We start from the raw sequence: 12404 nt of genomic DNA, 5'->3' as shown, positions 1-12404 counted from the left end.
CACCATCGTTGCTTAGGAAACACCAGGATGAGCTTGCAGCTCAGACATTCCACCCAGAGTAATCATTCTCTCAAGGAAGGGCAGTCTTGCTAGTGGGAAGAGTTTTACCCTCAGGCCTGGGGTTGAATTCCCAACATCGCCATCTTCATTGTGCCATTGATAGTAGTAGTTCCAAGAGACAGCTGGGGGAGCTTTAGCTCCTCCATAAGTGTCCATTAACTCCACCATTCTTTAATGTGACACCTTCTCAATCTTAAGCGCTTCACTTCAAATACAGCTTCAAGACAAGTTGCCTTGTCTCTGGAGCGTCCTGGGCAAGTTAATAAATGTTTCTAAGTCTCAGATTCCCCATCCCTAAATTAAGAATGAGGATTTTCCTGGTGGCACAAGTGATTAAGAATCCGCCCGCCAATGCAGGGGACACGGGTTCGAGCCCTGGCCCGGGAAGATCCCACATGCCGCGGAGCAACTAAGCCTGTGCGCCACAACTACTGAGCCTGCACTCTAGAGCCCGCAAGCCACAACTACTGAAGCCCGCGCGCCTAGAGCTCGTGCTCCGCAACAAGAGAAGCCGCCACAATGAGAAGCCCGCGCACTGCAACGAAGAGTAGCCCCCGCTCGCCGCAATTAGAGAAAACCCGCGTGCAGCAACAAAGACCCAACGCAGCCAAAAATAAATAAATAAATTTAAAAAATAAATAAACTAAGAATGAGACCTACAGCATAGGGCTGTCGTGGACGTTCAATGAAATGATGTGTGTAACGCACTTAGCCCGGTACCTGGCATAAAGTTGGTACTTAATACATATTTATTACTTCCTTTCCTTGGAAAAAGGAGTAGTGAGGTAAAGATAGAATCTGAGACAAAACACATCCATGGAACCCAGGCTTGGAGCATACCTCACCCTCCCTTTTTCTATCACCCCCAGAGAAAAAATTAATTCGGACTTTAACCCTTCCTACTTAATTCTCCTGAAATTCTCCCCAAGACATCAAAGCTTTTGGTGGGTTAGGGAAAGCTGGCTGGTCTTTCAGAGAACAGAAAAAGGATCTAGGAGGGCTGGGAATGAGTCTCTCCCAGGCCCAGGGCTTGCTGCCTGGGTCTGGGGCATTCCCAGGCAAACCCATTGCCTGGGTTTCTGTCCTGGGTTTGCATCACCTGGGCAGGCAGGTTATTTTCCTGGGGCAGTGGTTCGTTCCGTGAGAAAGGAGCGGGGAAGGAAGGCACTTCCTTCCTACTGAAGGCTGACCTGGTTTCCAGCAAGGACCCAGCCCGGTCAGTCAGTCAGTCAAGCAGTCAGCCCAAGATTTAGGCCACCCAGGATTTGCACAGGGTGTTGCCTTGTTACCCAGAGCATCCTACCGATGAGGAAAATAGGTCTTGGATCAAACACACACATCCACACACATTCTTGCCATTCACACTCACACACTCACACATGCAGTCTCTCGTTCATAATCCTAGGATCACACTCTGGCCAGAGCTTGGAGCTCTCACTCTCCTCTCTTCCTCTACCCTATCTCTGCTGTCCTCCCCAGACCAAAGAAATTCAAGAGAAGTTAACACATAGTTGGAAACATATACACAGACACGGGATTCCACCCTGCCCCTAAATGGTGAGGTCAGTCTAGAATCCCAGACTCTGAGGAATCTGAGCAGAAGTGTGGGCCACATGGAGCCAGGTGTGCTTTGCTGTGCTGGGTCTTGGATATGCATCCATTCCCCATGGTTCTATCTGGGCACTGTTTATTAAGGGTCCAAGTTGTTCTTGGGCTGAATTTCGCTATGGGAGATATGGTACGTGAGCACGCACAGGTGTGTGTGTGTGTGTGTGTGTGTGTGTGTATAGAAGTGAACTGGAATGTCCAGCTGGCAGGAGGGGTGGGAGGCCGTGTTGAGATACACCTGTTGTCTTAGGTCAAGGTTGAGGTCATAGAGAGGCCAAAGCTAGATTCTATTCCGGGTCCCCAAAGGCCAGACAACCCAGCCTTTTCTCCCTCCATTTGGTGGCTCTTAGTCCCATAGTCTCTGTCCTTCTCCCAGCAGCTGTTGACAGAGAGAGGAGCAGGATGGATAGACAGAAGCTTCTGGAGCCAAGGGAGAGTCCTGCCTCGTCATTATTCTGTATCCTTCTCTCCAGTTGTAGAAGGAAGATCCCAAAGTTACTTCTTTGTCAGGGAGCAAAGGAGGGGCCCTATAAGAAGTGCAGAGGAAGGAGGGCGCAGAAGCAACCCCCCTCCTTTGCCTCCTCCCTCCCAGCCTCCGCCTTCGTACCTCACACAGACTGCAAAACAACCCAGCTTCTTGCCAAGAGTCAGGCTGACTGCATTTCAGCTCTGGCTGCCTCTGCTTCCTCCTCCCTCTCACTGGCTGTAAACTCAGGGAGGGAGTCTTGACCCCTGCCCTCCCCGAACAGGGATAAACACCAGCAAGTAGAACAAGGGGTGGGCAGGGTGACTGCAACAGCAAGCAGAACTGTAGCTGCCTAACAGGGCAACGAAAGGGAGTGTGCTGACGGGGGTGCTGGGCTGGTGGGGAGCTAGCCGTCATACCAAGGTCCCTGATTTTGAGTCTAGCCCTGGCAGGTCCCTGGGCTCTGGCCCTGGCCCTGGCTCTGATGGAGACTCAGGAAGGGCGCAGAGAGCATGCAGTGCCGGACATGACAGCTCACCTCCCAGTTTTCCCTCCAGAGCCCAGCAGGAGGAGGGAGAGGGGGTGGAGGCTGAGTTCAGAACCAAGTTTTCCTGAAAAGCCTCTTTCCTTGTCTGTCCTAGCCCCTCCCAGGTCCTCCCACCCTCTGCTGCAGCTTCCCAGCTCTGGGCCAAGGGGCCAGGGCAGGCCAGGGAAGAGCCCACTGCCCTCTCTCTCCCACTGTTCTTGGGGGCAAGGGAACAAAGCTAAAGCCCAGGCCGTTCTAGGGAGCCCATCTGTCTTCCCCTGGGAGTCAGAGGGCCAGCGAGTGGTCAGGCCAGCTGCCCAGCCGCCTCCCCTTCAGTCATCTTCACAGTCCTCTCTGCTTACTTCCTCACCACCCAGCTTACTCCTTCCTTGGTGTCCACACGCCTCCTTTTCTTTACTTTTTCGGTAGCTGTTTCCAGGCATCCATCAATGCTGTCCCAGGACCTATCTGTGAACAAGTGGAGAAGGGCTTCCTGTGTGGGAAAAAAAAAAGACAAAAAAAAACACCCTCCCTAGGAGCAGTGGGACTGAGGAGGGACTAGCAGGAAGCAGCAGGTGGCCCAGGTTCACTTGGCTGCTTCAAGAAGAGGCTCGCAGCTCTCCCCGCAAGCCAAGTCCTCAAACAGGATAGACCTCGGGAAATACCTGGCATCCCAGTGGTTAGGACTCCCAGCTCTCACTGCTGAAGGCCCGGGTTCAATCCCTGGTTGGGGAATCCCACAAGCCACACGGCGAGGCCAAAACCCCAAAACAGGATAGACCTTGACTGGAGACGCTTTTTCGCCAATGGGGCAGAGTTGCTCCTCTGAAGGGAGATGCGGGCTGTTTCTAACCCCTATTCAGCGTTTCACTTCCATGTCTGCCCACCTCCTTGATGGTGGTCAAATGAAACTAGCCATGGATGCCTGACCTTGGGCCAATCACTTCTTCTAAGACTCATTTTCCTCGTCAGTAAAGGAGGGAGGGTTAAGATGGTCTTTGTGTTCCCTTCCGTGGAATCCACGCTACCCTGAAGCACTGAGGGTGGGGAGGGGGCTGTCACTCTGCCCCCAAGCCCTGCCTCACCTCTGGCCCCTTTAGGACTTCAAAGCACTTTCACCACAAAGTTCTCCTCCCTTGTCCTTTTTATTTCCTAGACAAAGGGAAATGACTCACCCCGAAGTCACCTTCAGTGGGTGGGGTGGTGTCATACACGCAAACAGGGAATCCCCAGGGACATCCTCACCACGCCCCCCGCACCATGGCAACTCGTTTCCCTAGGGGAGTAGAATGGAACAGGGGCCACATTTCCTTTCCATCTCAGGACTTGGCTCTGCAGCAGAAGTTCAGCTTAAGCTCCTGACCGAGGGGATATTCCTACTTGTCATCTCTCTCGTGTCACCAGTAACTTCAAGGCGAAGTCAGTCCTGCAATCACGTGAAGCCCTCACGTTTGCAAGGTTTGCAGAAAGGGGCTGTTAGCTTTGATCTCCCAGGGAGCGGCCAAGCTTGCCAGCCGCTCCCCAGGAATTCACATGCCTCTGCCATACAGGCTTTCCAAACACGCCACCCTGACTCTCAGCGCACTCCACCCCACAAGGCTCTCAGCTCCTCCCCGGTTCCAGCAAGAGCTTTTGCGAGGCAGAAACGGGGAAATATACGCAGTCCGCCCACTTTGCCAATGGACTACATATCCCGACAGCCTTGGCTTTACGCAGGCGCACGGAACTCAACGTGCCTGCTGCTGGAAAAGTGTGTCACTGGGGCACGAGGCGCTCCCTGGGATCACATGGTACCTGCTCCAGTGCCGCGTGCGGCCCGGGAACCCTGGGTTGCTGGCGCCTGCGCAGAGCCCTCTGTCCCAGAGAAAAAGGCTGGGGCAAAAGGCCGTTGAGATTGGCAGAGTGAAATACTGCTGCCGAGGGAACGTAGCAGGGCACACGTCTCGCTTCTTTGCGCCTGGGTGCCCCGTTTCTCCCATCACGTACTTACTTCCTGACTGCAACCTCTCTCCCTCTGGGACTTTTGCACCGGGAGCTCCAGATTCCCTACCCTGCAGCGCTGCGGAGCCTTCAGGCAGTGGCACCCCGGGCACTGCAGAGACCCGACCCTCCTTGCTACCTTCTAGCCAGAACTACTGCAGGCTGATTCCCTCCGCCCCCTTCCCCCTCACTCTCTTGCTTTTCCCATGCAAAGCCGACCTCCGTTGCCTCAGCGTCCTACCCTTCTGCAGGGCTGCAGTCGGCCACCCCAAGACCTTGCTGCAGGGTGCCTAGGATCCTTATCGTGAGCCGCGGGGTCCACTCCCCGTTCTCGGTCAGTTCCCAGGGGGCGACAGCGGCAATTGTAATCTCCAGTTTGTGTCAAGGTCCAGTTTGAATGACCGCTGTCAGCTGGTGAAGACATGACGACCCTGGACTCCAACAACAACACAGGTACTAAGATTCCTTTGCTACCATCATTCTTTCTCTGTCACTGTCTCCTCTCCTCCATCTACGTACGCCTTTGTAAGGAACTTTGTAAGGGACTGGAGACTCCCTCGGCCTGGGGATTTGCTAGCGTGATTGGGGGCCGTAGGCTGGGATTTCCGGAGTGGGTTGTTCGGCCTGGGAATGCGCCCGGAGGCACCCCACCATCACCCCTCAGAGCCCCTCTCTTTAGCCTGAAGGACTCGGATCGCGGGGAAGGAGGAAATGGAGAGCGGGTACGTGTGGTGAGATGAACAGTTTACAAGAACTGGGAGTTTTGGAGCAGTGCCCCGAAACGCCCCCATCTGTCCACCCCCTGCAGCTGTGGCATGCCTGGACTTCTCGGAAGGAGGACCCCCTCCTTCCCATCTTCCTCTTCCCTTAGTTCCTGCAGGCTCGAGGGAACTCGAGAAGCAGTGGGGCGACCTGGGTTCCAGGCAGGAGGGGCTGGGGGGATGGGTCGGATCTCACTGGTGAATCCTCAGTAGGGAGCGGCACTTGAGGAGCCCCACGAGTGGTGCTCTGCCCCAGGAAGGACACCCAGAGCGCCCCAGCAGCCCGGAGCGCTCACATGGCTGCGGAGCCGGGCCCACGTGCTGCGTTTGTTTTCATTCTGCAGAAGCCGTCGCCGCCACCCCATTGGCGGTTGCCTCCCGGCCCCATTACATAATGAGCTCCGCCCCCCGTTGCCCCGGCAACGCGTGTACCCTTCTCTCCTCCCCTTAGTAGTCCTGACCCAGCTGGCGTGAGGGACCCAGCCCTAGACTGGGACCCCGGACGCCGAGGAGGGGCGGGGCTGGGGGCGGGGCTGCTGCTCCCGATTGACGGGAAGCGGAGAGGGCGGAACTTCGGGTTCTGGGGTTCCTCGTTGGGGAGCCACGTGCAAGAGGCACACGTGGAGCCGGGACGTGAGGCCGGCTGAGGGCCCGGCTCCCGCCCCGCCCCGCCGAGATCTGGGTGAAGCTGGGCTGACTCACCGCCCCCGCCTGCCTCCTTTTCCTGTCCTCCTGCCCGGCCCCCTCCTCCTTCCCCATAACCGATGCAGAGTAAGACAGAGCCATCCCTGACCTCTCGTGGCCTCATGTTTACACTCCTCAAGGGGACCTCACATCTAGCCACCCTTCTCCTCACTCTTTTCCTCTTTATTCTCTTTGCACCTGCCTCACCGTACTGCCTTTAGACTCAGCTTCTCCACGTTACAAATTCTTTCTGTTCCCCAAGCATCTCGTTTCTTAGTCCTGCAAACACTGTCTTACGCCTACTCCCACCAAACAAGGAGCAGTTTGTCTCCTAAGGGCTTCCCGCAGAACAACTACATCCCAGAAACATAGCTGAAAGGATATTAAGTCTCTTTCATCTTTTTTTTTTTTTTTTCTCCACAGAAAGGAAAACTGGGACCCAGAGAGGGGAGTTGATTTCCTCTGGGTCACAAATCAAGTTGGTGGTGATAGATCCAGATCTAAAACTAGACTCTTTTGAGTGTGCCCCACACTTCCAGGTGGAAGTCTCTTCGGATGAGTCTTACTTCTCTTTGGGGGATGGCTGAACTGGGTCAGGTTCATTTACCACCAAATAAATATCCCATTCCCCCACCTCAGCCCTGAAACTGTAGGAGCTGATCTATTGTGCAATTATTTTACAGGGAACTCGGTTCACCCTGACCAACCTTGAGCTATTTTAGGGTTGCTCTGCCCAGCTTAGTGTGTGTCAGTGGGTGAGCAAGACATGTGCCTCTGTAGACACGGTGGCATGCCCTGTGTCAGCTCACACGTGTCCTGGGATCCTCCCTCCTCCCACCCCATCCATGGCAGGCCATGCGAGGTACTTGGCAAAGGTGTGGCAGGCAGGTCACCTTCTTCTCCTGCTAATGCAATGGGAACACAGCCACCTGGTTGGCAATATAACTAGAGGGCCAAAGTCCCTGAATGGCCAGAGAGCCAAGGTCATTGTCACCAGGCAGAGAGATCTAGAAGGGGGAATTCCAAAGCCTTAGGCTGGACAGTTTGTCCTTCACTTCCAACTCCTGCAACTCATACTGTTAAGCCCTTCCTGGGTTCAGGGATAGAGTCCACTCTGACTCTTGATCTTGGAGGCCAGGGGAACAGTACCTTTGGAGAATACATCTTCCAGTTTTGAGGGAATGTGATTGTTTTGCTCTTGTAAGACCCCCACTCTCCTCACTGTTGGCTAGCTGCCCCTCCATGGTCTCATCACTGGAATGGTCTTGATATTAAAATCAGCAGCTGGTTTTTGTTCTTTTTTTTTTGAAGCCTGGGCATTATGAATGGTTTTCAGCTGCTCATCCTATCCCGAGGTCAGCTGCTGACAATTAAGTCATTAGCTGCGGTTGATATTCTAAAGGAAGGCATCCAGGGCGGGGGTGGGGGGGGGTTGGTGCATATGTGAGATACTCGCAGAGCATCACAGAGGTCATGCCTCTAGAGAGGTAACTCACACGCCAGGCAGAAGCTGAGTGTACCTGCCAAGAGTTGCAGTGGTTGGTTGGCCATGTCTGGTATGTGTTGGGGAGTTGCTTATTGTGGCTCTTCTGGGGACTCCAGGATTAGGTGTTTCACGTGGTTAACTTCTGAGTATCCAATAGTGTTTTGGGAGGCAGGTGAGAGATGGGCAGAGTGCTGACCTAGGACCAAAGATATATGGCGGTTGACACGCCTTTCCCTTGGGTTCTCCTGCCAGGTGGCGTCATCACCTACATCGGCTCCAGCGGCTCCTCCCCAAACCGCACCAGCCCCGAGTCCCTCTACAGTGACAGCTCGAATGGCAGCTTCCAGTCCCTGACCCAAGGCTGTCCCACCTACTTCCCACCATCACCCACTGGCTCCCTCACCCAGGACCCAGCTCGCTCCTTTGGGAGCACTCCACCCAGCTTGGGTGACGATGGTTCCCCTTCATCTTCCTCGTTGTCGTCATCCTCCTCCTTCTATAACGGGAGCCCCCCCAGGGGTCTACAGGTGGCCCTGGAAGACAGCAACCGAGTGTCCCCCAGCAAGAGCACCAGCAACATCACCAGTGAGTAAATTTCCAGCCGATCTGGGGGCAAGGGAAGGTGTCCAGGCTGAGGTGGGGAGTTGACATTCATGTGACACAGTTATTCCCAGGACCTACGCTGGCCTCAGGGATTTCTCCTAGAGTTGCACCAACTGCTGTCAGCCCTGTCTGCTCATTCGGGTGCCCCCTAGATACTGAAGCTCCTCCTCAGTTTCCCACCCCCCCCACCCCCGCCCAATCTCCAGCTCAGAAAACCTCCAGCTCTCTGGCCACTCAGAAACCTGCCCTGTTCACCCACTGCCCCTCTCTTCCCACAGAGCTGAATGGCATGGTGCTACTGTGTAAGGTGTGTGGGGACGTGGCCTCTGGCTTCCACTATGGCGTGCATGCCTGTGAGGGCTGCAAGGTGAGGCAGGGTGGGGGTAAGGGCAGGTGACCCTCTCCCACAGGACACATAGGCCCGGCCTAGACGGAGATGCTCACTAGCTGCCCCGGCTCCACAGGGCTTTTTCCGTCGGAGCATCCAGCAGAACATCCAGTACAAAAGGTGTCTGAAAAACGAGAACTGCTCCATCGTCCGCATCAATCGGAACCGCTGCCAGCAGTGCCGCTTCAAGAAGTGCCTCTCCGTGGGCATGTCTCGGGATGGTGAGGCAGCGCCGTGCCCACGAGCTCCCCTCTCCCTCCCCCTTTCTTCCCCTCGGAGGTTTCTGAATTAATCCCTCCCTTACGAAGGCCCAGTACTAGGCATCTCATTTGCATAGGGGATGCCCACATTTCATCGGGTCTCAGGTAAACACACACATCTTCCCCATTAGTCTCTCTGGTCACCTCTTACCGTAACGCCTACTTGGAAAACCCCCTCGATGGGTGTGGCCTTGTGGGTTTTATGTGGAACCCCAAGCTCTAAGGGGCTTGCCCTTTCAGGAGGAAGGAAGAGAAGCACGTGAGTGTGTATTAGAACTTCCTGACACTGCTCTCATCCTGTCACAGCTGTGCGTTTTGGGCGCATCCCCAAACGAGAGAAGCAGCGGATGCTGGCTGAGATGCAGAGTGCCATGAACCTGGCCAACAACCAGCTAAGCAGCCAGTGCCCGCTGGAGACCCCGCCCACCCAGCACCCCACCCCAAGCCCCATGGGCCCCTCACCACCCCCAGCCCCTGCCCCCTCACCCTTGGTGGGCTTCTCCCAGTTCCCACAGCAGCTGACGCCTCCCCGATCCCCAAGTCCTGAGCCCACAGTGGAGGATGTAATATCCCAGGTAGCCCGGGCCCACCGAGAGATCTTCACCTACGCCCATGACAAGCTGGGCACCTCACCTGGCAACTTAAATGCCAACCATGCCTCGGGCAACCCTCCAGCCACCACCCCACATCACTGGGAAAGTCAGGGCTGCCCGCCTGCCCCCAATGACAACAACATCATGGCCGCCCAGCGTCATAATGAGGCCCTGAACAGTTTACGCCAGGCTCCCTCCTCTTACCCTCCCACCTGGCCCCCTGGCCCTGCCCATCACAGCTGCCACCAGCCAAACAGCAATGGGCACCATCTGTGCCCCACCCACGTGTACCCAGCCCCAGAAGGCGAAGCACCTGCCAACAGTCTGCGGCAGGGCAACTCCAAGAACGTTCTGCTGGTGAGGGCACTGGGGGTGAAGTGGGCAGGGGACTGGGGAGACTGGATTGAGCACAGGGCCGCTGGGTGTGCCTGAAGGCTAGGTGCAGGGAGGATGCTCAGCCCTGCAGGAAGGGCTCTGCCTGGGAATCCCTGATCTCCAACTGGCACCTGATTGCTACTTTACCTGAAAGACCCATCCTCCAACGCCACAACTCTAACCCAAGCAGAATCTGGGGCCCAGCACTGCTGGGGCAGCCTATCTGAGGCAGCCTGACTGATGCTCCCCTCCCCAAATTCTTTCCTCTTCCAGGCATGTCCCATGAACATGTACCCGCACGGACGCAGTGGGCGAACTGTGCAGGAGATCTGGGAGGATTTCTCCATGAGCTTCACGCCCGCTGTGAGGGAGGTGGTAGAGTTTGCCAAGCACATCCCTGGCTTCCGTGACCTTTCTCAGCACGACCAGGTCACCCTGCTTAAGGCTGGCACCTTTGAGGTGAGTGACCCTTTGTGCTCTCTGCTCTTGACCTTGGGAAGGATCCAGCAGAAAGGGTGTCTGGGGTGGGCAGGGGCTCTGAAACCTTACTCTTGACGGATGAAGGAAGGGGCAGAATCCCTCCCAGTCCTGCCTATGGATGGCTGGGACTTCTGTCATCTCAGCTGGGGTCTAATTACATCCTATTACCCTAAAATAACACTTTAGGGTACAGCGCTATTCCCGTTCTAGGCATGAGCACATTCACTTTGGTGAAGTGCCTTGCCCAAGGTCACAGGGAGCGACAAGGTTGAGACCCAGATTCAGGCTGGATTCCAAAGCCAGTGGGATGTTCCCCATCCTAACACCTGGCACCGCACGCCCCTCATTGCTTACTCAGAAACTAGCCCCAGTCTTGACTGAGAAATCTAAGGCAGCACCAGTAACCCTTTCACAAAACTTTAGGGGAGGGCTTCCCTGGTGGCGCAGTGGTTGAGAGTCCGCCTGCCGATGCAGGGGACATGGGTTCGTGCCCCGGTCCGGGAAGATCCCACATGCCGCGGAGCGGCTGGGCCCGTGAGCCACGGCCGCTGAGCCTGCGCGTCTGGAGCCTGTGCTCCGCGACGGGAGAGGCCACAACAGTGAGAGGCCCGCGTACCGCAAAAAAACAAAAAAGAAAAAACAAAAAAAAACTTTAGGGGCAACTTGGCAATTGCTCCTCCCACTCCACCCAGGATGACTGTCCCCGCTTTAGGTGCTGATGGTGCGCTTTGCGTCGCTGTTCAACGTGAAGGACCAGACAGTGATGTTTCTGAGCCGTACCACCTACAGCCTGCAGGAGCTCGGCGCTATGGGCATGGGAGACCTGCTCAATGCCATGTTCGATTTCAGCGAGAAGCTCAACTCCCTGGCGCTTACCGAGGAGGAGCTGGGCCTCTTCACCGCGGTGGTGCTCGTCTCTGCAGGTAGGTCAGGCTCTCGCCTGAGCCTGACCCCGGGAGGAGGCGGACGCAGTTCGATTCAACACACCTTTTATGGAGTACCTACTCTAGGCCAGGCCCTGCACCCGGGCACTGGGGATACAGACATGATTCAGACACAGTCTAGCTCAGGAGACAGACTCATGCCCGACTAATTATAAAACAGTGAGATAAGTGTCACAGTAGAAGCATGAACCAAGGGCTCTGGAAGCACACACAACTATTTCTGCCTGGGGAGCTGGGGAAGGAGGTGACACTTGAGTGGGGCCTCAAAGGACAAGTAAAGATACTGCCAGGCAGAGAGAGGGGGAAGGGCATCCCAGGCAGAGGGAACTACAGAACAAAAAGCAAGGGAGCCTGGGCGTGATTGGCCTGTTCAGGGAAGGAGAGCGGCCTGGCGGGGTGGGAGGGGGCCAGCCCTGCTGAGCCTGGGCTCCGAGGTCGCAGGCACCTCCTGCTCTTGGGTCAGAGGCCTAGGAGAGGGAGTCATGTTCCCCCTCCTCCTCCTTCCCCATCGGCCCTCTGAGGGGCTTCGGGGAGAGGCTGCATGGCCGCCGCCGCGTCCTCGCAGGCCTCCGGGTCCTCCTCGTCAGAGGAGCTCAGGGAGCCTGCCTCACTGCCGTCGTCTTCCCCACAGACCGCTCGGGCATGGAGAATTCCGCTTCGGTGGAGCAGCTCCAGGAGACGCTGCTGCGGGCTCTTCGGGCTCTGGTGCTGAAGAACCGGCCCTCGGAGACTTCCCGCTTCACCAAGCTGCTGCTCAAGCTGCCGGACCTGCGGACCCTGAACAACATGCATTCCGAGAAGCTGCTGTCCTTCCGGGTGGACGCCCAGTGACCCGCCCGGCCGGCCTTCTGCCGCTGCCCCCTTGTACAGAATCGAACTCTGCACTTCTCTCTCCTTTACGAGACGAAAAGGAAAAGCAAACCAGAATCTTATTTATATTGTTATAAAATATTCCAAGATGAGCCTCCGGCCCCCCGAGCCTTCTTGTAAATACCTGCCTCCCTCCCCCATCACTGAACCTCCCCTGCCTCCCCTATTTAAACCACTCTCTGCCCCCTCTTACTCTCTAGCCCCCCGATTTGTTCTATTCCTGTCTCAAATCCAGTAGTTCACGGCTGAGCTGGCTGCTGTGGTGTGTGCTCGTTCTGGGGGGCGGGGCGGAAACGTGGCCAAGGCTGGGGGCACACCTC

General features: G+C 56.1%; 1 protein-coding gene across 1 annotated transcript; it reads left to right on the top strand.

Annotated features, from left to right (window-relative positions):
• The first annotated feature begins 4530 nt into the window (after nt 1-4530).
• NR1D1 (nuclear receptor subfamily 1 group D member 1) lies at nt 4531-12333 on the top strand. Its single transcript, XM_032615593.1, has 8 exons — nt 4531-5093; nt 7824-8156; nt 8453-8541; nt 8639-8783; nt 9129-9772; nt 10064-10249; nt 10983-11193; nt 11846-12333. The coding sequence occupies exons 1-8, from the start codon at nt 5063-5065 to the stop codon at nt 12043-12045; spliced, it is 1839 nt and encodes a 612-aa protein (XP_032471484.1). The 5' UTR covers nt 4531-5062; the 3' UTR covers nt 12046-12333.
• The last annotated feature ends 71 nt before the right edge of the window (nt 12334-12404 follow it).

Source organism: Phocoena sinus, chromosome 20, assembly GCF_008692025.1.
Source record: "Phocoena sinus isolate mPhoSin1 chromosome 20, mPhoSin1.pri, whole genome shotgun sequence".
Taxonomy (NCBI): Eukaryota; Metazoa; Chordata; class Mammalia; order Artiodactyla; family Phocoenidae; genus Phocoena; species Phocoena sinus.
This window is presented reverse-complemented; position numbering and strand designations above follow the sequence as displayed.

What these genes read in the sequence shown, in the direction of transcription:
- NR1D1 (XM_032615593.1), top strand. Translation starts at nt 5,063, where the DNA reads ATGACGACCCTGGACTCCAACAACAACACAG. An exon ending in ATGCCTGTGAGGGCTGCAAG is followed by an intron (nt 8,542 to 8,638) that starts GTGAGGCAGGGT and finishes CCGGCTCCACAG; the next exon opens with GGCTTTTTCCGTCGGAGCAT. An exon ending in GGTGGTGCTCGTCTCTGCAG is followed by an intron (nt 11,194 to 11,845) that starts GTAGGTCAGGCT and finishes TCTTCCCCACAG; the next exon opens with ACCGCTCGGGCATGGAGAAT.